This window comes from Scardinius erythrophthalmus, assembly GCF_964197995.2.
Source record: "Scardinius erythrophthalmus genome assembly, chromosome: 19".
Classification (NCBI taxonomy): domain Eukaryota; kingdom Metazoa; phylum Chordata; class Actinopteri; order Cypriniformes; family Leuciscidae; genus Scardinius; species Scardinius erythrophthalmus.
Window position 1 is genome coordinate 29,120,391 of NC_138239.1, and position 26,180 is coordinate 29,146,570.

The following is a 26,180-nucleotide window of genomic DNA, read 5'->3' on the forward strand; positions in this document are numbered from 1 at the left end:
ATATATATGCAGAAGCAGGAGGATTATTATGCTGATGAGTCTTGAGCACGTCATGTCTCCAAGCACCATTTCACGGCATCAAAATAAATCAGCATTTCAGAGGTTTGATATCAGTTTTTTAGAGCTCCTTTTTCCTCTTGTACCAAAAAGCAATCCATAAAATACTACATAGAGACCCTGAACTGCAGAACAGTTGTGATTTATCTCGAAATGTAAAGACCTGAATAAAAGAAAAAAAGTAAGGAAAGACCTGTATTAAGCAACTAACAGTGAAGTATTCAACAGTGAATTCTCATGGCAACAGCAAGTTTTCTTTCACTGTCCATTCACGTGAGACATAAAGAGCTCATAAAGAGACATAAACACAACTCATTGAAACCAGACAGAAAGCAAACAAGCAAAGAAGAGAAGTGACTCATTTCCTATTTCTAAAGACAGATAAAGAGCCCGGCTAAAGTTAATATTATACAATAGCAGCACAGAGGCCATGGCAACAATATTGAAGAAGTGTATACATACATATGTATGTTGAGTCTATGTTAATGCATAGGCCTATATTATTTTCATATTTTCGGGCTAATTATTATTTTTTAATCTGAAAAAGATTGGGGAAACAACTATACAAGGTCAAAGAATAGCATTCGAAGGTAACATTAAGTATAAAATCGTTATTTTCTTAATTTTTAGGCTATTGATTTGTATTTTATTATTATTAGCCTATTGATAATACTTTTATTATTATTATTGTGTTTTTTATCTGAAAAGCTCTTTAACGTTTAAATTCGTCTTTTATTATGCGACGAGATTAAATGCAGATCTACAGCAGGTTTCGCTTACCACTGCGGGCTATTGCGTTAGATAACCATTAAAAACTACATTACCCACAATCCCTGGCAGACCGAGTGACGTCAAATAGACACGCGCTGAACAGTATGTTTACATCAGAGTAAAGTGCCCTGCAGTTTGAAAGAGCACATGTGGATGGATTGAATAGGTCTTAACATACATAAGGTAAAGATAATCAGTTACTTGAATGTGTAAGGTTAAAATTCGGCTATTTATTTAGTCTGAAAGTCAACTGATATTGATACGAGACTCGAAATGTTCTGTTTGTTCAGTTCAGTCCACTGTAACGTTATGTTCACAAAGTGTGTTACAACACTTTAACAAGCTTCATTATGTCTTTATAATGTTGACACACATTTTATTTGATATAGTTTTAACTGTTAGGATTCTCTGAAATCTAGTGAAAGTTGTTAGTTATAGTTACAGTCATAGTAAATAGCTTTTTGACAAGTCACGTTATTTCAGCATCTTTAAGTCATACATAAGCATTAAATAATATACTGAGCCAAAATGAGCTTGCTTTATGTCGAAATGCAAATTAAATATGCACATTATACATGCAAAAATCATAATTAGATTGAAAAATCCCAGTGCTGCTGATCCCGTTTTCTTATTCCAGACTCCAGTTGTGAGCCTGTGGTTAGTTGAGGTTTCATGCTCTGTTCTTCCTTCACAGTCAGTTCTGTGTTTTATTCTGGAAAAAATCACATCCTCACTCTTGTGTCTAGCCTGACTTTCCCCCCATGTGTATTGTTTGTAAAACCTTGGCTGTTTGAAAGACCGTAGGAAGAGTGATGTCAGCACTCGACAAGAAGTCTGACTCTGTGGAAACTTGCACACACACGGATGATGGAGATCTGAACGTGCGATTCGTTTCTTCTCCTCCTCCTTCCTGTCCAAGTACACGTCCATGAGCCTTTAATCTACACGTTTCGGTGTGAGAGAAATGGATTTTGCATGATTGCAGGTCTCGTGGAGACGCTGGGAACTGTGTGTGGCGGCCCGGCGAGGATGTAGGAGGGAAATAAAACATCCAATGGCTCTGAATCGCATTTGCCACTTCATTAGGGCCTCGAGAAAGACGCGCTATTAAGTTACATTTCCTTCTTCGGCGACTGCGAACGCCAAATATGTTTCTGATTTTCCCCCTGTTATGTTGATCGTCTGAAAATTTATGAGACAGCTGAGTTGGGGTAATTGTAATTAATGAAAAATATAGTTGAATATATATTGAAACAGCATGTGGCGGAAGGTTGGATTGGGATGTCTTGGATAAAGAAGAAATAAATATGTTGGAGGTCTTTGAATGCTGATATTTGTGGGCTTTCTTCGAGCCGTAGTAGTAAAAGTGCCCTTCCTCAAAATCATTTCATGTCACCAAGAGTCATCCGTGTTTTTGTCTTTACACGCTGTAGGACTACTGCTCTTGGCAAAATCGACCAAAACACAAATCGAACGCCCACGACTAAATGAGGAAATTAACTAGGCGTCTGTAGAAAAAAACAAAACAAACACAAAAAAAGACGTGGAAGCTACATAAAAGTCCTGACTGTTTAATTACATAGAGGAAAAATGCAATAAATAGAATGGCTCCCTTTTCTGTTCTTTCAAAGCCTTTTGCATGTTGAAGTAATCTTGATTCATTTGCCACATCTGAATTCATTTTGCCCAGTATGGCGACCATCTGCCTTCACAAGTCAAAGCAAAAGCTTTATCTTTCATCCAACAGAGGGGGCGAAAACAGAAGGAAATGTTATGCCGCGATGTGTTTATTGAAGAAAAGGGCCCTGCGTTTGCTTTGGTGACACTTTAGGAACATTTCGTTTCGTGTCCCTCGGAGACAGAATTAAGATTTATATTGGCTCTGATTAAAGGAGAAGGTCGCTGAAAAATGACAATTCTGCCTTTATTTGTTCACCTTCATGTCGTTCCAAACCCGAATGCTGTTGTTATTCTTGTGGAACATGAAAATAAGAACTTTTGAAAAATATCCTGGGTGCTCTTTGAAGCCATTCGGGACGTGTGCTGTCAAACCCCAGAATGATTAAAGCTAGTCCATGTGATTTGTGCTGTATTTTGAGTCTTTAAAAGCCATGTGACAAGATTGTCTGTGCTTTGTCATGGCTCTGAAATGATCTCACTCTCCATTCTCTGTATTGAAACTGCTGTCACTTTTTTCATTTACAGTAATTGAATGTGAGCATTAATTAGATTTGAGAGCTGCAGATTATCTGTGATAAATGGCTTAAAGTCGGCATGAAACGGAAGTCGCGATAGTCTTTTTTGTCCTATTGTGATGGAGTGTTGTCAAAAGTACAAAAGACTAAAAACTTCGGTACCAAGTTCGCACTGAAATCTAAAATTTCAGTAACTTTTTGACAACTAGTGACACATCTGAAAAAATGTACACATCTTGACACACAAGAAAAAAATGTAGGGCGGGACTTGATTTTGTCAATGGGGTATTGATTGGATGGTTGGATGGTTGTGGTTTGCTATTGGTCGATCTCTTGTGAAATGAGTGACAGGTTTTCCCGCCCTCGTGCCAGTGAACCGTAACCATGCCATGTCTAAGAAATACTTCAATATTCTATATAAAAACAGAAAACAGTTGTCAATTTCATGGCAACTTTAATGGTGTGTTCACACTTGGTATGTTTTGTTGGATTAATATGAACTCTGGTGCGATTGCCCTGTTAGTGCAATTCGTTTGAATAAGTGTGAACGCTGCCACCATTCCCTGGAGCGCACCAAACAAGAGAACTCAAACAAACTCTGGTGCGGTTCGACTGAAATATGAACGCAACACGGACCAAAAACATGTAAACGAACCAAAAACATGCAACATCTTTTACTGGTTTTACTCCTTTACACATTTTCTAAGTTCTTCACAAGTTGTCTGCTTTATCATATAGCTACCATCATATATACACACACATTGAACGCGTTTATCTGAGCACACAGCATTGATTTGGATGTTTAAAAAGTTTCATCGCAAAATATACATCATATAAGCCAATTTTTGTTGTTGGTATCTTTAGTTTCAGTATTAAAAGTGACATTGTGAACGCTAATCGAACCAGGACTAAATATAGGCTAGTATTTTCTTTTTTGGCCAGACCAAAAGAACCAAACTGAACGTGAACACAACCTATTAATTTCATACTGTTTTTGAATGAGGGTGAGCAGGTAATAATGATGTCTTTACTGATCAGTGCACAGAAGTTTGTCAGACTACACAGCATTAATAGGGATTATACGTCTACTCTACGTGAGAAAAGGGCCGTCCGCTTGTGTGATTTGATAGTCTGATGCCGTAGGAAGGCTGTGGTTTCAGCTTCAGGTTCAAACAGACCAAGGTTTGCTCAAATAATCCTGGCGGGCCGTGACGAGGCCGACAATGAACGCATTTGAATTCGACAAGCTCCATTTCTGGGGTTGTATCAGCATCCTGTTAATTTGTTTTCTTTGTATTAGAGGAAGTCTAACTGCAAACTGTGGAGGTAGCTGTGTGATGTGTGTGTGTGATGAATGTTAACTGCTCGATGGCACATGCTCAGATAATTCAGATACATTAGCAAATAATGAGGTTCTGAGTCTGATAGTAATGTTGACTCTGTTGCTGGAGAGTGGCAGACAGATGCAGTCAGAACCACCATGATGTTAAAGGAATAGTTCACTTCAAAATGAAAATGCTGTCATCATTTACTCACCCTCAAGTTGTTTCAAACCTGTATGAGTTTCTCTCTTCTGCTGAACACAAAAGTATATATTTTGAAGAATGTCAGTAATCAGACAGTTAATGGACACAATTGACTTCTATAGCCTAGTATTTTTTTTCCTACCATGGAAGTCAATGAGGTCCATAAACTGTTTGGTTACTGACGTTCTTCAAAATATCTTTTTTGTGTGTGTTCAGCAGAAGAGAGAAACTCATACAGGTTTGAAACAACTTGAGGGTGAATAAGTGATGACAGCATTTTCATTATGAAGTAAACTATTCCTTTAAAGGTGTAGTAGCCTATATTTGAGTGACAGACCGATATATGAACCATATACAATGCAGATTCTCATCATGGCAATATATCAGCTGATTAATGAGCCAGGCCTCATAGTTTCTAAAAACAGCCTGATCAGTGCTAGTGCACATTTTACGTTTTCAAATTATTATTATGATTATTATTAGTATAATGTTTTTGTGAATTGAGTTTAAATTGAATACTCAATTTATGTATATATATAGCCTATATAAAAGTATACATATTTGGTATTATTATTATTATTGGAGTTGTTGTTGTTGTTGTGAATTGAGTATAAATTATATACTCAATTTATACAGAAAATTAAAAAAATCGTATGTTTTAATGTCTATCTATTTTTTTTGTGTACTAATGTGTAAATTGTTCAATCAATAAATACTGAATATTTTATGTCATTAGGATAATTTATTTTTTATGAATTATGTGTAAAATGTACACAATTTATAGCCTACTTGTTATAAATTCACAAAAGGTATACATATTATTTATAAATGTCTGATTCAAAATTCAATTTAAACCTATGGATGTCAGGATTTTAAGATTTAAAAACAAACAAACAAATAAATAAGACTTGGCAAGCAATTAATAAATACTTCAAGAGAGAGGCACAGAGAGACAGAAATAGCATCAGCATTTTAAATATATATTGGTTGACCACTACTTTATAGTAACGTTTTTTGTCTGTCATTTTATATATTGGCCCCTATATGTATAATTTAAATGCTTTTTGCAGAGGTCGTTGGTTAATTTTGATTTCAGGGATTTAGTGCCAAACGAGCACAAAATTAAATTGTTATATGGAATTAAATATGCACTTTTTATCATGCCACGTAATGCTGGCAAGATCAAACGTTTAGTAAACATTAGAACAAAAAGAGACTTTCAACATGTCTGCCGTTCCCTTTGAACTAGAAGATCATTTATCAGCTCTCATTGCCTACAGAAGTTTAAGCAGCCTTGCTTTGGTCATTAAAAATAGTTCAGTCTCACTTGCTGAAAAAAAGCATCCTGCGTCCGTCTCTTTGTGAGTGCCGTTTGTCATTGACTCCGGTTGAACGTGTCCTGCTCTGAACATGTGGCGTGTTTCCTCTCCTGTCGGTGGATGCATCAGGAAGCGTTTTCCATGTGAAGTGGCTTTATAATTGCTCAGGCTTTGAGTGGGCGTTGTGTAAAGTGTGTGTGTGTGTGTGTGTGTTACAGATGAGCAGCAGTGCTGCGAGCCCCATGGCAGCCAGCAGCAGCAGCACCGGGGCCGGACGCGGATCCGGAAAGGCCACCAGCTTCATCCCTGAGCTCCAGAGCATGATGTAAGTGGATGAAAGTTTTCTGTCTAAAATCATTTGGAAAACTCTGATGTTTTCCAGCCCTTTCTACAAGCACTGTGGAGTTGCGTTGATGATGATACCCTGATATGGTGATGACTGTTTAACATATTCATATGTCATTTAAGTGATACTCCAAGATAATTCAGAGAAGAATATGGTTGCTACCTTGGTCCATGGTTTTTCCCATAGGTTAAAGTCCCCCTGTAGTCAATCATTGTCTCCCTTAAAACTCATCTTTGATCACCAAAATTACATATTTAAATGTTTTTTTCCTTGGCAAAAAAACTTCATGCCTTAAAGCTTGAATGTAACTCTACACCCTTGCCTCATTTAGTATACGCAGTTCTATGAATATGTAAATTAGCCCCGCCTCCACTCACTCACACCAGCTCACAGATTCGCTCATTGATGATCACACGTTGATGTCATTGGTTACAAGGTAGTTTGTGACGTCAGAAACACCAGTGATTTCCAACCGTGTTTTTGAGACTGTCTTTGGTTCACTGCTGTTTTAAAGGAGAAAACCCTCAGCAATGGTGTTAACTTATGAATTTGCACATGGTTTGTCTTAAAGCATATTAAAAACACCACATAGACATGAACTATATTTAAACTTGATTTTCACCACAGGGCGACTTTAATAAAATACTCATTGCTAATTTTATAAAGCTCCAATAAGGGCTGTCACGAATCCTCGATTAAATTCGAATGCTCGTCTTTAAAAGATCCTAGATTGCAATTTACCCGTGTCGATTAACTGGCAAAATGCTGGAAGTTGCGGGTTCCACGGACGAGAATCCATGAACCGCATGATCAGACCATTTTCTAAGACTGCACGATATATTAAAACCATTTAAATATCATAATATAGCAGAGTGCTGTTGTGAAATAACAAAAGCTGCGATAAATATATATGCGCTGTGGGATTCAGAGTGAAGCGTGGCGCTTTATTTACATGCGTTCTTCCAGCATCTCGGAGCAGCTTCATTCACAGTAAATGCTGCTCCACACAAACTCAGTCTCTGCATAAGTTGATTGTTTATATTATGTATATTACATTATGTATTTTAACAGTGTTGTTCAATAAAACCATATGATTACTTTCCTTTGCTACTTTATTTGAACCAATTATTATTGCCAAATCATTTTAAAGGCTATTGTTCACTTAGGTCTATTTTTATAACCACAAAAAATATCCAATTACTCGATTAAACGTCAAAATAACCGTTAATGACGGCCCTAGCGCCAATGATGGAAGCCGTGGCCTTCAGAAGAGCCAGTCTGGATTTCCATCACCGAGACCACTTTACGGTTTACCGAAGTATCAATTAATGCTTATTATTTCATCTGTCAGAAATAAGGAGGGTTTTCTTATTGGAAACCACATCGGTGTTTGCGGTTCTGTGGATGTACTCCGGCACACGACAGTATTTTTGTCAGAAACCCTGTTTTTCCGTCAAAAACCTTAAGTGTAGTTGATCTTGGAATGAATAATATTTAGCTCAATCTATAAAGCAAGCGTCCAGGTCTACAAAACTGCTTCACCGAAAGCAGAAAGGAGTCATAAAGTAAATTTACATGCCGATCCTTTTACTTCCCTCCAACAGAGCGCTTGCGGTTTGACCTAGTGAGAGATATTCTTTAGGAAAGCCACAGTGAAATTCATCCTGTCGTTCTGCTTTGAATCCCACCTGAGGAGACCTTCAAACTCATGCAAATCACAACACCACTGTTTTACTGCGTGTTTACCTCGTGTGGGGCGACGATTCTGAGGGCAGACAGAGAAATACACAACAGCTTGTCTAGAAACAAAAACACCTCCCCTTTAAGTTTAGTCAAAACTGGAGACAATAGCTGGTCGACAAAGGTTTTTGTAAAGTTATGTTTTGCATAAATAAAATGAAACATTTTAAAGACTATTTTAACTTGTTTGTCTTTGAAAATTAAGCACATTTTCATCCCAATTTTTTATTACTATGTAATAAGAATGAAATAAACTATGCAATGCAGTCCACATTATTAAACAATAAATATTATTTGTTTTAACATTTATAATAAGTGTTTATGAGTAGAAATCAGCATAAATAAAATTCAGTACAAAAATACTAAAGAGTTATATACATACTTAATTTTTATACAATAAAAAGAAAACAGTATTTTTTTTATTGCGGAATATGCAGAATTGTCATTAAAATAATATTACATTGCTTAATTTTCTGCATGCAAGATATAGTATTTTTTTTCTTTGGATTTTACAGTGAAATATGACCCTGACATTTCTTGACGATTTTCATTTTGACTCTTTTTCTTACACAATCTTTTCTCGTGTAATGAAATCATCCCTGCCAAGATTAAAAATATCACTGTAGGAAATATTGTTTTTAATAGCTTGTTTGGCCTGTACAGCAGCCTAAAATGATACCCGTCTCCTATATCTGCCGTGATGAGTAACATCATGTTGATTTTCTCCAGGTCCGATTCATTTTTTTTTTTTTTGTCGTTGTTGTTTAGAGTCATAAATACGAAATGCTCCGTGCCTGTTGAATCTCACTTCACGTCTTAAACTGCACACAGTCATATCATTTTAGAACATTTCCTTTTGTTGAAAAAAGAAAATCATATGACCCTTCGACTCCATAAAGGGCTCCGGATTGCAGTCTTATAATTTTTTTGAAAGACATTTAATTATAGCTTGCAGTCAAAGGCATTTTTGATGGAGACTAAATGGCCTCCAATTGCAAAGATTTTCTCCCTCTTTTGGCAGGCGCTTGCGCTGAGTGATGATTTGGAGATATTCTATTCCAACGTCTAACAATCTGTTGCATTCATCTGTGTCACACTGTGCAATTGTTGTCAGCAACGCATTTGCCTCATGGTTTTTTTTCTTTTTTTTTTTGCATCTGAAACCGACGTGTAAAAATCGCGAAGAAGAGAAATAAGGTTTGTAAAAAGTCAGCTGGGACTTGGCATCTGCGCTGTACTGTAAAACAGACTCTGGGGTGTTTTTGACGCTGTCTGCTCTGGGCACGCCGGCTGTCTGGAAAAGTGAGGGAGGAAAATGTAAAGACAGTTTCCTCTGCCGCCTCTTGCCGTGACTGTCTGCCGCCCCGTGCCTTCACGGAGGTCTCTAATTGAGATCACTTGTACTTATAAATCGTAGGAAGTTTTGTGGTTCAATGAGAGAAGCATTAGAACCATAGTGTGTGCCTCTTAAAATTAAAACGAGGCTACCGTTTAACTTTCTTAATCAGCTAAATGCGTCTCTCTCCAGGCGTTTTTGGGCTTTTTCATCTTAACAGAGTCGTTTTTAATAGTGACAGACCAATATGGGGTTTTTAGTGGCAGATACTGATGTCTAAATGGCAGAACATATAAAAACAGGAAAAAAAAAAAGTGAATTATCAGTTGTTAAATCGAAATCAGATCAAGAGCTTTTGGAAGTGTTGAAAAAGGCAAAATATATCTTCATCATAATTATTGGCTGATAAAATAATATTGTAGGTTAATAGCCTTGCCGATACATCCCTCGACAGTCTAACACTGTTTTTGTCATGTTTATGAGCAGATCTTTTTGAAATGACAACATGACCATGATTATAGTGTGGTCAGGTAAAGGTGATGTCTACAATACTAAATTACATCTTTGCTCGGATTGTTTTTGTGAAACCATCTCATTACAAAAACAGTAGTGACTGTACAGGTTTTTAGTGCACTAACATGTTGCTAATTTGCTATTTGACAGCAAAAGATATCTCTGACAACTGCCCGCATTTGACTTCTGTCTGAAGCGTTGCATGGTGAAATTCAGTCATGTTATAATCCGGTGCGCTCTAAAGAGTGCTTGCTTTGGCCAGGAATCTCAATGATACATGCATAAGGTGCTAAAGATAACACAGACGGTTTAATATGGCCAACGTCCTGCTATTCTGTTCTCTGTGGATTTCGACCAGCCTTCATCCTTCTCTCTGAAAGCCCTGTCCAATTAAAACACATTTATTGTACTTCAGTAAGGTAAGCAGTGTCTGTAATGATGGATGATTTTATAGCGAGACGACGAGAAAATATCGGACACTGAACACCACAGCTGAGCTTCGCACGTCTAGAATCTCAAAAGTAGCCTGAAACTTAAAAGTTAAAGCGTAATATTAAACTACCAAATTCCAGTGGATAGTCATTATTTCCCACTGATTATTCAGATTTGATTAGAATGACATTGTGAAAGCTGTTTAAACATGTATTTATAGCGTGTTTACTCGATCCATTGCCATCAAATGCTAATTTGCTGTCAACTTCAATCAAACGAAAGAACTGAAATGGCAAATTAAACAAACAAGTGAAAACAAATCATATGCTTCTGGTGGGATTCATTCAGGACAGATTCGTCTATCTCTCCACTGCGATGCTTCAGTCGACAGATGAGCGTCTTGTGTTTTATCACGACAGAAGTCGTTCCCGAGGCGATGCACTTCGACTGCTTCTCTTTAACTGTCGACTTCAAGTGTATCATGGCCTGTGGTTGTAACCTGATCAAAGTGGGTTTTTAAGCGAGTCCTCTGTGAACTCCAGGGTTCATCACTGCCGCTGTGCCAATTGCATGAACTTCTTCTGTTTAAGTGATTTGAAATAGCATTTTTGTGGCATCAGAAGTTTCAGACTAACCCAGTACGCATTATCATGTTGGCAAACGGTGTTTAAAAATACCTGAAGTCATTATTTAGTTCCAGTCCATTTTTGATGATAAATTTTAGCACCTATTTTATATCGCCACAATTATTTGTGGCACGGTGTTAGTACTACTGTCCTCAGACGAAACCCACACCAGCATTTTTGTGGGTTGCAAGCCCTGCATGTTTTTTCTTTTATACTGCAAGAACGATACAGCATGAGCACGAAAAAGCTACTAGATCTGAAATGCATTGTTGAAATATTAGAGCAAACTGTGGCTTTTATATTGCTTTTTTTTGGGTTGCCTTGAGGGAAATTTCCTGACTATTTATACAACCATTAACATCAATATTTTTTTTACATTGCAGAACACTAATGACGCAAACGCATAAGTGAGACTTGAGAGCTTTTAATGCTTTAAAACCCGTTGCATGTCAATATGCTGTGTTTGAGAGACGTATTGTTATTCAATTAAATGTGACGTATTTTGTGTTTTTGCCTCACTATCAGCAATTAGTGGCTATGAGCAAAGAACCGTACGGCCCCTTTGCCTTGAGCTGTTTGTAATGTCAGTCCCTTTATTATCATACACTATGTAATTGCTTTTTTTTGTTGCCATCTGCCATCTTCCAGTGTGTGCAGTGCAGTTGTTATTTCTGAAATGTTTTGCTTGTTTACTTATGGTTAACAAGTTAATATTGTGTTTCAGAACTCAATACTGTTGAGCTGTTGAACAGCAAGAAGTTTGGGTCAGTAAGAGATATATATATATATATATATATATATATATATATATATATATATATATATATATATATATATATATATATATATATATATATATATATATTAAGAAATGAATGCTTTTAATCAGCAAAGATGCATTAAATTGATCAAAAGTGACAGTAAATACATTTATAATGTTACAAAAGATTTCTATTTCAAATAAATGCTATTATTTTCATCAAAGAATCCTGAAAACAACAAAAATATGAAGCAGCAGAACAGTTTTCAACATCATGTGACTGAAAACTGGAGAAATGATGCTGAAAATTCAGCTTTGCATCACAGGAATACATTTAATTTAAAAATATATCCAATAAATAGATTCACAATATTATTGTTTTTACTGTACTGTATTTGTAATCAAATAAATAAAGCCTTAATTGGTGAGCATAAGGCACTTCTTCCAAAAACGTTTAAATGTCTTCCTGTCCATCTTTTGAATTGTAGCGTAGATATAACATAGACTGTTTTTCTAAAGTTGTAATGTTTCCAACAGCTTTTTTGGACATGGACCATGCTAGTACTATAATATTCTTTGAAGTTATCTTGAGTACATTGCATGTACACTCTGAAATACTTTACCATTTGTACCATGGGCTGATTTTCCTTTTTTTTTTTGCAGTAGGATTTCATTTTCCCACAATGTTCTTTCGTTTGTGTAATCGGTATTGTGAAATAAATCTTCATTGAAAGGGTCATATAATATCTGGGAGAAAAACACAATCATATTTTATATTCAGGAAAAAGTTGCTGATGGAAAAGCCATTTATGTGTCTTTGTGGGAACATAATGAGACTGAGTGAATGTAGCACTTTAATTTACTCCCAACAATTAGGTGAACGTCAGCCACTTACTGTAATTAAATAAGGCATTAAGATTCAGAGTTGTCGGGAAGCATCGAGTGGCATTCCCAGGCAGGACGGCCCACTGTCCTCTCGTGGCATTGCTTTCAGCCGCCTAACCGCATTTACAGCGATCTGCTACAGGACCTGGGTGAAACCATGGCCCGTTGACTAGCAACGTGTAGGCATTTGTCTAATTCGGGCTTCTGTCTCCTGGGCTACAGCCTGTATAAAACCCTCTGTGCTTTCAAGGCCCCTCGAATGTTTTCGTAAACTTGGATGGAGACGAGTCGCATTGGAAGCAAACATCAGTAATGAGCTGGCACACAGACTCTCTGGTTAACCAGACTGTAATTTGGGGACTGAAAAGAACCTCTCATCACTATTGAGTATTTGTTTACCACAGTTTAACTCTAGTGTTTCTGCACAGAGACTCTCTCTGAAAGACGCTTTAACTGTTGCTGTTCTGATCTTTGTCACATTGGACGTGTTTTCTGTCATTGATTCTTTAAATTAAACGCACGTATTGTTACTTATGCCATCGTATAGGCTCCGTTGTAAAACCTAGTGAGCGGTCTTGCCTACACAGCCAAAGTCAGCATTCTTTCTGAAATGGAATATTTTAAGTGATTTAGAACATTAGACATAGTATGTACCATTTGTGCAAAGCATACTGGAGAATCAAGTTATGTTGCTAAACTATTGACATGATACTGCAATAAGAGTAAAAAACTAGTATTGGTTAAAGTAATACATTTTCAAGTCGATCAGTTCGTCAACTCTTGTTTTTGGAATTGAATGGACTCTACTACTCTCTAAATATACACTACGTTTCAAAATTCTTTTAACATTTTTTTATTATTATTCAGCAAAGGATGAATTAAAGTTGATCAAAAGTGAGAATTAAGACATTTATAATGTTACAAAAGATTATTATTATTTTTTTCAAGTAACAATTCTGACCCAAAACTTATCAACGGATATACATGATTTCCAAAAAAATTAAGAATATCAATGTTGAACTGTTTTCAGCATTGATAATAATAAGAAATGTTTCTTGAGCAGCAAATCAGCATATTATAATGATTTCTAATAATGATGTAATGATGCTGATAATTCAGCTTTGATCACAGGAATAAATTAAAATATATTCAAATAGAAAGCAGGTATTTTAAATTGTAGTTTATTGCACAATATTACTGTTATTACTGTGTTTTTGATCAAATAAGTGCATTCTTGGTGAGCATAAGAGAAAAATTTTCAACTTTTTTCCCTCTGCTTTGTCTGGATTTTTTTCCTTTGCTTAATTAACGTTATTAATAAGAGACTTTTTTTGGCCAAATATAAAGGCAACATTACATTTATCCTTCATTGAGTTTTTGCTTGTCACAATACATGTGCTCTATGCATGATGAATACATTTGTACCCTAAAATTTGTTCAAAAAGGGTATCTTAATAATAATCCTGCCTACCTGGGATGCCTTAAAGCGCTGCCTGTGTAGTTGGCTTACTAGATTTTGGAACAGAGCCATTGCATTTGTTCTGACTGAATTTGTAACATGATGGTAATATCAACAAATGAGACTTCTAGGTCTTATGGTGCATGTTTTCAACATTCGTTTTGTCTTTCGAAGCAGCTGTCAGCAGTAAAATTAAAGAACAATATGCTCTGGAAGCCTTTATTTACTTCATAATGAACTCCCTACATCACAATGCCAGTAAAGCCGACTGCAGTCTCGCCCATCACATCTCGCAATACTTCTGGGAAAAGGCTCGGGAACAATGGAGAGATTCCTGTGCATATGAATCTCACGTTTTGAAGTCGAAACAGAATAAGTAGGTGCTATAGATTCTTTATTTTCTTCTTGGTTGAGGTTTGTATGAATGCTGGACTGCTAGAGCGATAATGATCGATGACTTGAAGTGCGCAAAACAAAAATCAGAGAAGAATGTTTTGCAACCTTCTTATTAAAAGCATACATTGAGGATCTGCTTATTTAAAGCATGCTTTCTATAGAAAGAAGTTTTGAATTGATTCACGATGCATTCAAATCTCTTCAAACTAGGACGGGACTCCAACCTTGTTTTGATATAAACGTAGAAACTCTTCACTCGAAATCCCAGTCGTAGCATCAATATTTAAGCGTCTTCAAATTACCTTAGCCGAGTATTGTTTGTGCATTTACATGTCTTTTTCTGTTTCCTCTCACATTAATTGTAGCGCCATTTACTCCGATCCAGACGAATCATGTTTATTAATAAGATGCCTTGTTAATATTTAGACGTCTTGAGAGTGTCGAGAGAGATCTCTTGTTGTCTTTGTCAGCAAAATGACAGTCCATGGAAAGCTCCGGGTTTTTCACGTTGCTTTCAAACCTCTCCAAGTGTATCAAACTCCAGCGTTACTCTTCTTTTTTTCAGTGGAAAACAACTTCTTTGGAGATTCTTCTTTGGACGTCTAATGCATATTTAACAGCAAGGAGGAACGTTTTAATAGACAGTGTCAACCTCGGTGAGGCAGTCTTTCTGATTAATTTTACATAAGGCCTGGCCTTTATACTCCACTGAGTGGCTGTTATTTCCCCAAAGGATTCAGTGATATACCGAAACACCTTTACAAGTAGTTTTGTGCTCGCAGTGAACACATGAGACAATGAAACAGGAGCCATGATGTCTAGTTCAGTAACTATAGCAGCCTGCCGAATGCCGTCAGAGGATGAGTCAACAGCCGTTCCAATCAGAAAAACAGTGTTGTTGACAACATGCTCAGTGGGGTTAATTCTTAATGACTGTTTTTCTCCTCTGAGCTTTAACATGCCTCGTGTTTGGAGTCTCAACTTCTCCAAAAGTCGTTCTCGGCCCATTTGCGGCACGCTGATAATCGCTAATTGATTTCATTTAGACCGCGTCCCGTTGTCAGGGAGGTTGAAGGCATCCGTTAACTGTCGGGTCTCAGGGAAAAACTGTGCTGAACGCAAACAATCAAACGCAACTAACCATGTAATAGTGCTTAATTAGGATAGAAAAATGTATTATTTTGATATTGCTCTAATTTGAATTTATCTTTGCTGAACTAATACTACATTATCCCAGTGTTTGTTTTACTTTTCTGGATGGATAATAATTTCTGTGGTTGTTTTGCATTCACAAAAAAGTCAATTTCTGTAATTCAGTCATGCTGATGATTTTGGATATTATTAGGTACATGCAGTCAATGTCAGTTTGACGTTTTTGTCACTTTTGTACAATACAGTTGTGGTCACTGTTTGATGTTCAATGTAAAATCTGTGACCTGAAGCAAAACCAGTTGAGAAGCACTTGATTAACCCACATGAATTATTCAGTCCTAATGGCACATGGTGATTATGTTCTGGTTAGTGTGTTCTTGTTTTCTGCTACTTATAAGTAATGCAATTAAAGGGATAGTTCACCCAAAAATGAACATTTTATCATCACTTACTCACCCTCGTGTTGTCCCAAACCTGTAAGAGTTTCTTTCTTCTGTTGAATGCAGAAGAAGATATTTTGAAGAATGTTGGTGACCAGACAGTTGAAGGTACCCATTGACTTCCGTAGTCTTTTTTTCCTACCATGGCTGCCGTTTGATTATCAACGTTCTTCAAAATATTTTCTTTTGCGTTCAACAGAAGAAACTCATACAGGTGGGTGAGTAAGTGATTTTTGGTTGAACTATCCATTTACATGAGAAAATAAGCATACATTCTTTATAGTGCAAAGGTCAGGTTCCTTGTTTTAAATGCAAGATTCATTTGGATTCACTAGAATCTCCTAAAAGTACTGCAAGATTTTATTGCTGAATTCCAAATTCTTCAGTTCCAAACAGCTCAAGATGTTCGACACAGTGCTATAGCATTATCCTTAAGTGCAGTGGACATGGCCTAAAGACCCTTAAAATCTGTGAGATGACAAAGTGTTTCTTTTGTGGTTTCAAAACACTTGTAACAGAAGACGAGAACTGGATACTATAGAATCAAACCCGGCATGTAAAGAGCCGCTGGATATCCGATACGTGCAGGTGTGCGCGATGGCTTCTGTAGCGAGTGATTGCTGTGGTCAGATTACCATACCAGTTAGAGAGGGGTATTTTGTCCTGTAAAGCTAATGTTTGGATTTCCACGTGTTCTGCACGCTGCTCACACTCACGCGACGGCTTCCATAAACAGCCCTGACGTGTTTGCTGGTACGAAAGCACGATTGGCAGGCGCATGATGTCATTTCATCCCTGTTTTTTTTGCATGTTTGAGCATTTCTCTGTGTTTTCATGGACTTGTTTACATCAGCTAACTCAACTTTGAATGTTTAAAACCGTAATCACAAAATGCATACGTGTTTTTTCCAGTTAGCTGTTGGGATGGTGCTTTCGGAGCCAGGTCGGAGACAGACAGTTTGACTCCCAGCCTCTTCGCTTATTGTTTACATATCAGAAATGTACATTTTTAAGGGGAAATAAAGCATTACAAGGGCTTATTGGAAAACACTCCATTTCTCCTGCGGTGAGCTGCGGAGCCACAGTTGGAAAAGGAAGCCAAGGTTGAGGAAGAACGCCAATGCAGCGCGTCCAGTTTTCCTGCTCTCATTCCGGGCATTTTTACGTTCTGTTTTCCCTTATAGCCCTTGTGCGTATCATGTTATAAATATTTTAAAGTAATGTTCTGGCTTATGGAAATGTTGCATTCCTGTCGAGGTTAAATCAATACGCCGGGCCGGTTTTGGCTGTGGTGAACAGGTAAAGCCTTGTTAAATGCAGTTGCTGGAATCTCTTCATTACGGCACAATCAAAACAGCAAAGTAGTCGACGTCCACTTATCTGAACATTTCATATTTTTTACCCTTGAATCCGCCTGAGGCTGCAGACTACAGAAAGCGGGTCACGTGAATCGCCTGATAAATGTAGCAATATTAGAGCATGAAGAAGGATTATTTTTTTGTTTTCTTTTTGAAAGAAATAGCTGCTTTGGATTGTTAGTCTGTTTATACAGTATATTTTTTTCTGCAATATTCTTCCTATGCTTTGCCAATTGCTCTAAAAAAGCAAATACGAAATGTAGGAGGCATTTTAACATACTTCTACATCAAAATGTGCCAGTGTCTGCAGGCGAACGAGTGTTTCTGATGTAAAAGTTGGAGCTGAATGCAACTTTGGTGTTATTGATTGATATTTTTTGATGCATCAGAATTAACATTGTGTTTAGTCCTCCAAAACTTAAACTTTGCATGACCACAATGCCAAATTTGTGCCAATGGAGCCTAAATATATAGCCTAAATATACGCAAACAGTGGAATTTTGAATATATACAGTGGTCTTTAATTATATTTTGAAATATAAACAAAGTTGAGGTATGTTAAATAAGATTCAGCACCATTTGTAATGTAATTAAATTAGTGACATTTATCATGTGACTTTTTTTTATGTGCAGAAGCTCTCAAATCAAGCTGTACGACATGGATCATTAGGTTTTGTCCATGCCAGCTCATCTTTTCATGTAAATTGTCATGCAAAAATGTTCATTTATAAAGAAAATGTTGTAAAAAAAAAAAAGCATTCTCACTATTGCTCTCAGATTATTTTTATTATTATTACTATTTGAAAAATCTATTTGTAAAGCACTGTTCTCTGAATCTGAAATGTCTTTATTATGATTTCTTTTCATTGCTGAGGTGGTCTGAAAGGCGTCTCGAGCTCATGGTATGAGGGGGCCATTCATTATCGGAGCTGTTTGTCTGGATTCCAGCTCCATAATCCTCCTCTTTAAATACACTTACATCAACCATTGGCTCCGTCCCTCGTACACAATCCGCTGCCTATGAATTCTGTATTTTCATGTATATTTCCATCAGCGACGGCTTCAAACGGTGATATATCAGAGGCGCTGGGTTGGCTGGCTATGATTTAAAGATGGTTTGTGGCGACTCTGATGGTTTGTTGACTGGGTTTCCACGTTACAGAAGTCGGGTCTCTTCGTGTTATGGGACTATTTATTGTTTCCCACTTTTAATGTTATGTTTGGCTGACTGAGACTCCATGGTTAAGTGTTTGATTATTTTCTAAGAAGCTCCCTCCAAGTTTGTATGAGACATCAATGCCCCTCTTTGTCATGTAGAGAAGCATATTGGATACGGTGTGTGGCACAGGAGCGCCATGGGAGAAGTGGCACTTTTTTTTTTTTTTTTTTACCATGGAACATCAACAAATGTCGTCCGTGGCGTTTGGTCTAGCAGATCCTGAGATTTTGAGCCAATTAAATTGAAAAGAAATTTGTTAATTTCAAATTAAATGCATTTTCTGAATTTCTTTGAAAAAGTACAAAAGGGATTCCAGCAACACTTGTGGTAAGGGGAACTTTAATAGTTTCTAATTAGTAAAATGTTTCACTTTTTATATCGTTTGCTTCCATGCACCTGGTAAAGTCATGCCAGATTGAACCTCACTATGATTTTTTTTTTTAAATGCTTCGACAATGCTTTTAAATGGTCAAAGTATTTTTGAGGTTGCATAGAAATGAATGCAGTCGAAATTCAGCTTCGAGACTATAAAATTCATCCTGTGTGATCTAAAAAAAAAAGTAGTATTTAGTTTGAGATCTCTATAAAACAGTTCTTTCATTGGAAAGTTTCAGTTTCAGGGCAAACTATTATGAGCATTCATTTTTTTTGTTTTAAAAATTGCATTGAAAAATGCACACAATTTTGAAGTTTAATAACATCAGCACTAAACAAAACCTGATGATCATGATTTAAGGTGTTCCAAAGAGCAGATCATTCAATTACTCAAGTAAAGTTTGTCACCTAGGAATCGGGTGCGATTTAAAATATCTGTTTTTCATTGTACACCGTAACATTTCTTTGGTTGCAAAGTCAAGATTTGGTCTCAGACTTTGAGGAAAACGTAACAAAAAAGCAGCATGATTATAATTTGTTCTCGTTTCTCTGTTTGCTTTGAGCAGCTCCAGCAGGATTGAACTTCTGCATCACTTTGTCTCATATCACATTACAGCCTCGTCCTCTGAGGAATCAAGGCTCATTTTTCTTCACCATTCAGTCTGTAATATGTCTAATTATGTTTCCTTGACTTGTTCATGTCTTTTTTTTTTTTGATTTTGGTCTCTTGAAGCTGACCGGTCTTGAACGGGGTAATTATAGTTTTTAAGACAGATTATCGCACGCGTCACGTTTGTGACAAACTCACGTTAAGGAAATGCACATGTTCTGAGAGATGCGGTGATTTGGTCCTAACGTGTCACACATGGCGTAAATTATTTCAAGCCTTCTGCTGCCAATACGCCCGTATAAAAACGCGTCCGGCTGATAGATGTCCTTGATGTTGAAGCCAAGATAATGCTAACTCCCCCCCTCCCTCACAAATTAAGTTTTGATGATATAAAACAATGCAGATATGAAAGCAAAAAGCATAAACCACTCACCAAAGAGATCATTTCATTTGTCAGTCAGTGCATATTACTTCAGACTGTTAGATGCCTTTTAATTTGAGAATTTTCTTGACTTGAAAATGGGTGATTTTAATTTCTCAATAAAAAAAAGCCCTCAGCCTGGCTGTAGATATTGCATTTCATTAACGTTTAGCTTTCTTTTGAATAAGCTGGACGTCTCTGACTGCTCATTCTCTGAGGTTTGGTTACCCAGGTCGCGCTTCGTCCATTAATGTTGTTTTTCTAGCGTAAACGAGAGATGTGATTATCAATTAGCTGAATGAAGCCGCTCAATCCAGGCCAGGATATCAGCGCTGGCTGTAAATGAGAAGCACATGTCACCTCTGAGCCGAACAACACGCTGCTAATTGATTAGCGACGCTCTACGAAATTTGCCAAGAGCTTGTTTAACATCTGTACGTGTTGCATGTGACGGCCGTTTGTCACCTGAAGGAGTTTGAGCGTTTCTACTCGTAAAATGATGTTTGTGTTTGTGTAAACGTGGAAATGTGACAGGATGTTTGTGCTGCTGCAGTGCCTCTCTGGTTTTTCAGGGTCATGCTGGGTGCTACATTGAATTGTGACTGTTAATGTGATTTTAATAACCATCGTAGGAGGTTTTCAGCTTCCTATTATCTAGACCACCACTGCGCAAAGGCAAGCATCGCTATTAATGCATCCTACTTTTAAGTTAAAGGGTTAATTCCAATGCTGAATCCTGTTTAACTATTTACCCTATCCTTAACCAAATATAATATGCCATTATGAATGTAAAATGTAATTAATAAAGTCAGTCATTAATCAGAATTTTGCTGGCTATCTGTCCCCATTCAGTGTCTTTGTAAATGACAGTCCTCTTTATTTTAAAAGTCTTAATAAATAAGATGCTTTCTACTTTGAAAGCTAATCAAGAAATTATTATTATTATTTTATTTTTTTGCTAGAGCTACACACTTTTATAGATCCCTTCTGCAGTGCATTTTGTCAAAAAGCTCCATTGATTTGGCTTTTTATTTTATTTTGCCTGTTTGAAAAAGCCTAAACTAAGCTGAACACAAATAAAGAGAACAATTGGTAACACTTTACAATAAGGTTCATTGGTTAACATTAGTTAATGTATTAACTAACATAAACTAACAATGAGCAATACGTTTGTTACTGTATTAGTTCATCTTTGTTAATGTTTGTTAATAAAAATACAGCTGTTCATTGTTTGTTCATGTTAGTTGACAGTGTATTAACCAATGCTAACAAATACAACCTTTGAATTTAATAATGTAGTAAATGTTGAAATTAACATTAACTGAGATTAATAAATGCTGTAGAAGTGCAGTTCATTCTTAGTTCATGTTAACTAAGGTAGTTAACTAATGAACTTTATTGTAAAGTGTCACCGAAAAGTTAAAGCATTTGCATGTTTAAGTGCTTTTTAGCTTATGTCAAGATATAATTTTTTTCCATTTTGATGCTGGAACAACAGCTACTGTATGTAGTGGCAGTTTGTGCTTTAAATCAAGTCAAGACACTTGAAATATATGTTTCCAGATTATGAAAGGTTTATAAAGTTTCTAGAAGGTATTTGCATGTACTGTAAGCTGAAAGTGTGAATAATTTTTCTTTTATTATTATTGTTAGTGCGCTATAATATAAAGCCGTATATTCTGATGTGCTTTGGGGGTGTTCAAGGTATAACACTCCTCTGCGGCCTCGTGTTTTGGGAGACGCCACCTTGAACGCCTTTATGTGTGCCGACAGTGATGACAAAACCATGTAGCTCACGCTGTCTGGCTACAACTCAATATCATGCCTCCATATGTTCGTCTAGAAAGGCCTCCGATTACGTCGACATGAGACACTTGATGAGGAAAATACTGTAAGTACATTCTGTGATTGCTTTGTCAACAGTGTTTTGTATTTTTATTTCCATACGTACTGTGTGATAAGATCAGGATTTGTTTGGATTTTACATGTTAGTATATTTTGAATAGCTGAGGTATTCAAATAGGTTTTGCATAGATTGATTTTTACATGTGGTTTTTTTTGTGTGCTGCTTAATGCTGGACTCAATTTTCACTCCCGGTTTTGCTCTCACAGTGTGTGAAGACCAAAAACTTTTTTTATATACCCCTTCTGCTGTGCATATTAAAAAAACTCCATTCAATTGGCATTTTATTTCCTTTTGCATGTTTGAAAAAGCCTAAACTAAGCTGAACTCAAATAAAGAGCGTTTGCATGTTTGTCTAAGCGCTTTTCATTCATAAGGATTAATATAAGCTCCCTCGTTAACCAGGTTTGTGCATTTATCAATTACCATTAACCCCCGCAAATCCTACACATAATATCCAGCCATCCCATTTTTGAGCTGAAGTTTTCCACATCTTGTTCTAATGTACCTCTGTAAATTGAAACAGAGCGAATGTTTATACATCCAGAAGGGTTTTTCTCTTTCTTCAGTCTGGTCGTCCCACTTAAGTGTTTTTAAGTTACACAAACATGTCAGCAACTTAGCATGCAACGCAAACGTAAACACGGCGACTTTTAAACGTTCCCGAAGCATCGTGCGTGCGCGCGTGCGCCGTTGGTTATCGACCCGCTCGCGGAGCTTGACTCCTGTGTGACCCGACACTGAACCACAGTGAAATGAAAATAATTTTTCACAGCACTCACCCCAGAAAAAGTTCTGCTGACATGGAGTCACCGAGCTGAAAAGACTGTTAGACGCCATAGCCACACGTCGGCTCTCTCCTCTTCTGGAGGTCGTGGTGACCCTCGAAGTCCTAAACTGGGAGCACAAATCATATCAAGGCATCTGAAGGGGAAAACACACAGCTACAAACAAACTAAACCAGTCCGCACAGTCCCCTGCAGTCTGCAGCCGAGGAGAGCGTTCAGGCACAGATATCAACGCATATACGAGTGTGGTTAGAGCATACTTACTGACTTGTTGGGTCTCTGTGACTGGGGTTGACCCACTCCGATTAACCATTTACGCCCCAGTGGCTCCCTCCTATCGTCCTGGGGAAATCTCATGCACCGCACTTGTGGTTCTGTGGTTGTTTGTGAGGGGAATGAGACATTCTCACAATCCAAAAACGTGTAAGCTTTAAAACACACTTTTTTTTCCCCCTCCTGATGGGCTGTTACTGGAGAGGCTGGGTCATGTGTTTGGTGACATCAGAGGAGTGAAGAGGGCTCAGCCCTCTTGTCAGTGGTCCTGCGTTTCCTACTCTCATCCAGCGGGATGCAACCTCAGCTCCTGTGAATCCGAAAGGAAGGGGCTGGGATTTTCAGCACTTCTTCACTCTTTTAACTCCTTTTCTGCAGTGCATTTTGTCCAAGAAAGCTCCATTTCAATTGGCACTTTGCATGTAGATACAGAGATAAAGAGGAAAATTAGAGGGTTTGCATGTTTAAGTGCTTTTTAGCTCAGTGGGATGCAAGAAATTAAATGATTTTTCCATTTTGTTGCCAGTTTGTGCTTTATATCAATTTCAACTCCTCTTGTGTGGTTTTGAAGCGTTTCTTTCTGAGTCTCTACGTTGCTGTCACGCTCTCACAAATCTTCCTGTACATTTCTGTATTTATTATTTCTCTGTCCTGCATTCTTCCCGCATGGGTGGTGTTTAGTCTCCAGGTGTGTCTCCGCATAAGTTGCATAATCGTCTCTTTGAGAAATGACAGTCTGGAAGGGGAACCTGCGTTCACTCTTGGATCACGTCTGCCTCTCGTAACGACTGCATTAGCAGCCGTGATTCATCCGTCTGTTTTGCGCGCCTCGCAGGTTTGGATTTTGGCACGCGGTCAGCGCTCTGCACGGAGTGTGCGGCTCAGGTGTTTGTGTAAGCGTGGAGAAAAATGTGGCGAGATATTTGTGCTTCTGCAGTGCTCTCGCTCTCTCTCCTGTTTTGGGGTCATGTTAGGTGCTACGTTGAATCTTGACCGTATTACACTCCTAGTATCTAGACCAACTACTAAGCTGAAGGAGGGACTGAGCGCCAGCTACTGACCAGAATATTACTCGAGGGTGGACCAGTAAGTAGGCACCTAGCAACCACTCATAACAGCCTAAAGCACTCAGAACAGCCGAGAAGCTGGTGGCAAGTTTGCCTAGACTGCTGTATTATGAAATGGTGGTGCGTATGAAAATAATGAAAATCTCAGCTCAGAGGATGTGGTGCGGTTATAACAGGAAATGGCTCGCCCACAGCTGGCCATTCCCTAAACGTCTTCTCTCGAGGGGGGCGTCTGAGAACAAGGGTGATGAGGGACAACAAATGCAATTTTCTTTTATTGCAATTAGTAAGTCAACCCGACACATTTTTATTTAAACAGTGAGTCATATTGCATCATACATATTAAAATGTTATTGTCATTCCTTTGTATGGAATTGAGGCTCATTATAGAGTGGACCAGATTCTCAAACTTCAGTGCTTATTATTGATTTCCTGACACAATTAACACAGCGCTATTACCGCCCACATGATGGGATGTTTGTGTATATTACCTAATGATAATGACATTAAAGTGCCCCATTATGCTTTTTCCTATATTACCTTTCATAACTTTAACTTTGTGTGGAAGTCAAATCACCTTCATTTATATAGCGCTTTTAACAATACAGATTGTTTCAAAGCAGCTTTACAGTGATAATAGGAAATTACAGTAACAGAGATTGTTTTGGCTTTACAGCAGCTCTAGAATAAAGTTATTGTCCAGCTAAAGTTAGTTTTGATTGATTCACTTCTGTTTCAAAGATCATTAGTTATTAACTTATGGGCTGCTTACGCGACACCGACACCGTCTTTTAATGCGTTCTGGCCGTTCATTTGCACGACAACGGTGTTTGGTTAGCTCGAGAACGCAAACTTTGAAATGGGTTCCAAGTTTTGATTTTTTTTTTTTTTTTTACGTTACCATCTCCGTGTAAACTTCAAAAACGTGAATCTGTGAAAACGGTGACGGCGTGCACATGCATGTTACGTGTTCAGTCTATAGGTATGCACGTTTGAATATATATGTGAGCAGGCGCGTAGTCTTTCTGTACAAAGTGACATCGCCAAATTACTTGTCTGGCCTGCATGATACAGAATTTCTAGTCGCTTCCGCGGATCCATGGAAGAACTTCTTGATCTAGAAAGGTTGCGGCTCACTGTCTTTTAGCTGTATTCAGCACGCTTCTGTGAACAAGATCAGTTATGTGATTTGTGTAGTTCCTTTAGTGCCTCAGATGCTGAAACAACAGAGACAGCATGTGCAAATAAATGCTAGCAGGGAGCGCAATTCATTCTTGGTGAATGTATTTTAGTGATTTTTCACACTTGAAGATCACGAGAAACTCCTGACTGCACATTCTGCTAATTATAGACTGTATTTTCATTCATGCCGTTGAGTTTCTGCTGTCTCTGAACACGTCAGCGTCGCAGCGAATATCTGCTCTTTGTCGGGCGAGCCCTGGTGGTCTTCCTGTGGGCATGGTTTCACTGTGGTCCGTGTGTATGTGTGTGTGTGTGTGTGTGCCCTTCTAAGGCCTGGCTTTAGCTTGGCCCGCTTCAGTACGGACCACACAGGCATAAACCGGGCAATAGATGCTAGAACATTATTCCTGGCTGCCGGAGGAAGTGCGCACTAATGCTTCCAGGAGACATTACACCCTGCACAATTTCACACGTTCATAAATTAAAGCTGTTATGATTTTATCGTTGAAAGCCATGCTCTATTGCTTTAAACAATATTAGAGGTTACGTTTGTTAGTTTGAAATCAATCATTGCCTTCAATTGGGCTTGTCCTGGAGGGCATGAAATTGTTAATCGGGAACTGTCGTTCATTGTAAATACAATTGTGCATCGTGCAGTTCACCAGTGTTGACATGCATGCCCCCCCCCCCCCAGTAACTTTTTTTCCTCAAACTTTTGCATCTTTTTTTTTTCCTGTCACAAGTTGAATGTCCTAAATGTATAATAGTCTTCTCTGCAGTTCTCCTCTGCTATAAATTTCTTTCTAATCTAGTTGTCTAATAAACCTTGCATTGTATATTATGATTATTGTTGATGAATTGCTTTTGTTCCTCTTTTTTATAAATCGCGTTTGAAAGGATAAATGTAAATAATATATATATTTTTTAAGTCAGACAGGTTACAACAAACTCTTGATTTGAAACATAAAAATTTAATTTAAGAATGAATTTCCTTGTATTATTTGCAATTAATGCAAATATGTTATTTAATA

The 26,180-nt window shown here is 37.6% G+C and overlaps 2 protein-coding genes across 4 annotated transcripts in view; one reads left to right on the plus strand and one right to left on the minus strand.

Moving 5' to 3' along the window:
• Nucleotides 1-23,004, minus strand: part of runx2a (RUNX family transcription factor 2a) — a 67,870-nt gene extending 44,866 nt beyond the window's left edge. For both annotated transcript variants that reach the window (XM_081393850.1, XM_081393849.1), the window contains exons 1-2: nucleotides 22,892-23,004; nucleotides 22,622-22,736 (exon numbers count right to left, since the gene is read on the minus strand). In XM_081393850.1, the coding sequence (XP_081249976.1) occupies nucleotides 22,622-22,736; nucleotides 22,892-22,984 (208 nt within the window). In that variant the 5' untranslated portion in view covers nucleotides 22,985-23,004. The remainder of the gene's footprint in view (nucleotides 1-22,621; nucleotides 22,737-22,891) is intronic.
• Nucleotides 1-26,180, plus strand: part of supt3h (SPT3 homolog, SAGA and STAGA complex component) — a 124,279-nt gene that overhangs the window by 724 nt on the left and 97,375 nt on the right. Inside the window, exons 1-2 of one of the 2 annotated variants that reach the window (XM_081393852.1) lie at nucleotides 893-1,011; nucleotides 6,087-6,193. In XM_081393852.1, coding sequence (XP_081249978.1) covers nucleotides 6,087-6,193 — 107 coding nt within the window. In that variant the 5' untranslated portion in view covers nucleotides 893-1,011. Of the gene's footprint in view, nucleotides 1-892; nucleotides 1,012-6,086; nucleotides 6,194-26,180 lie in introns of those variants that run through there. The other variant, XM_081393851.1, reaches the window with a different exon arrangement.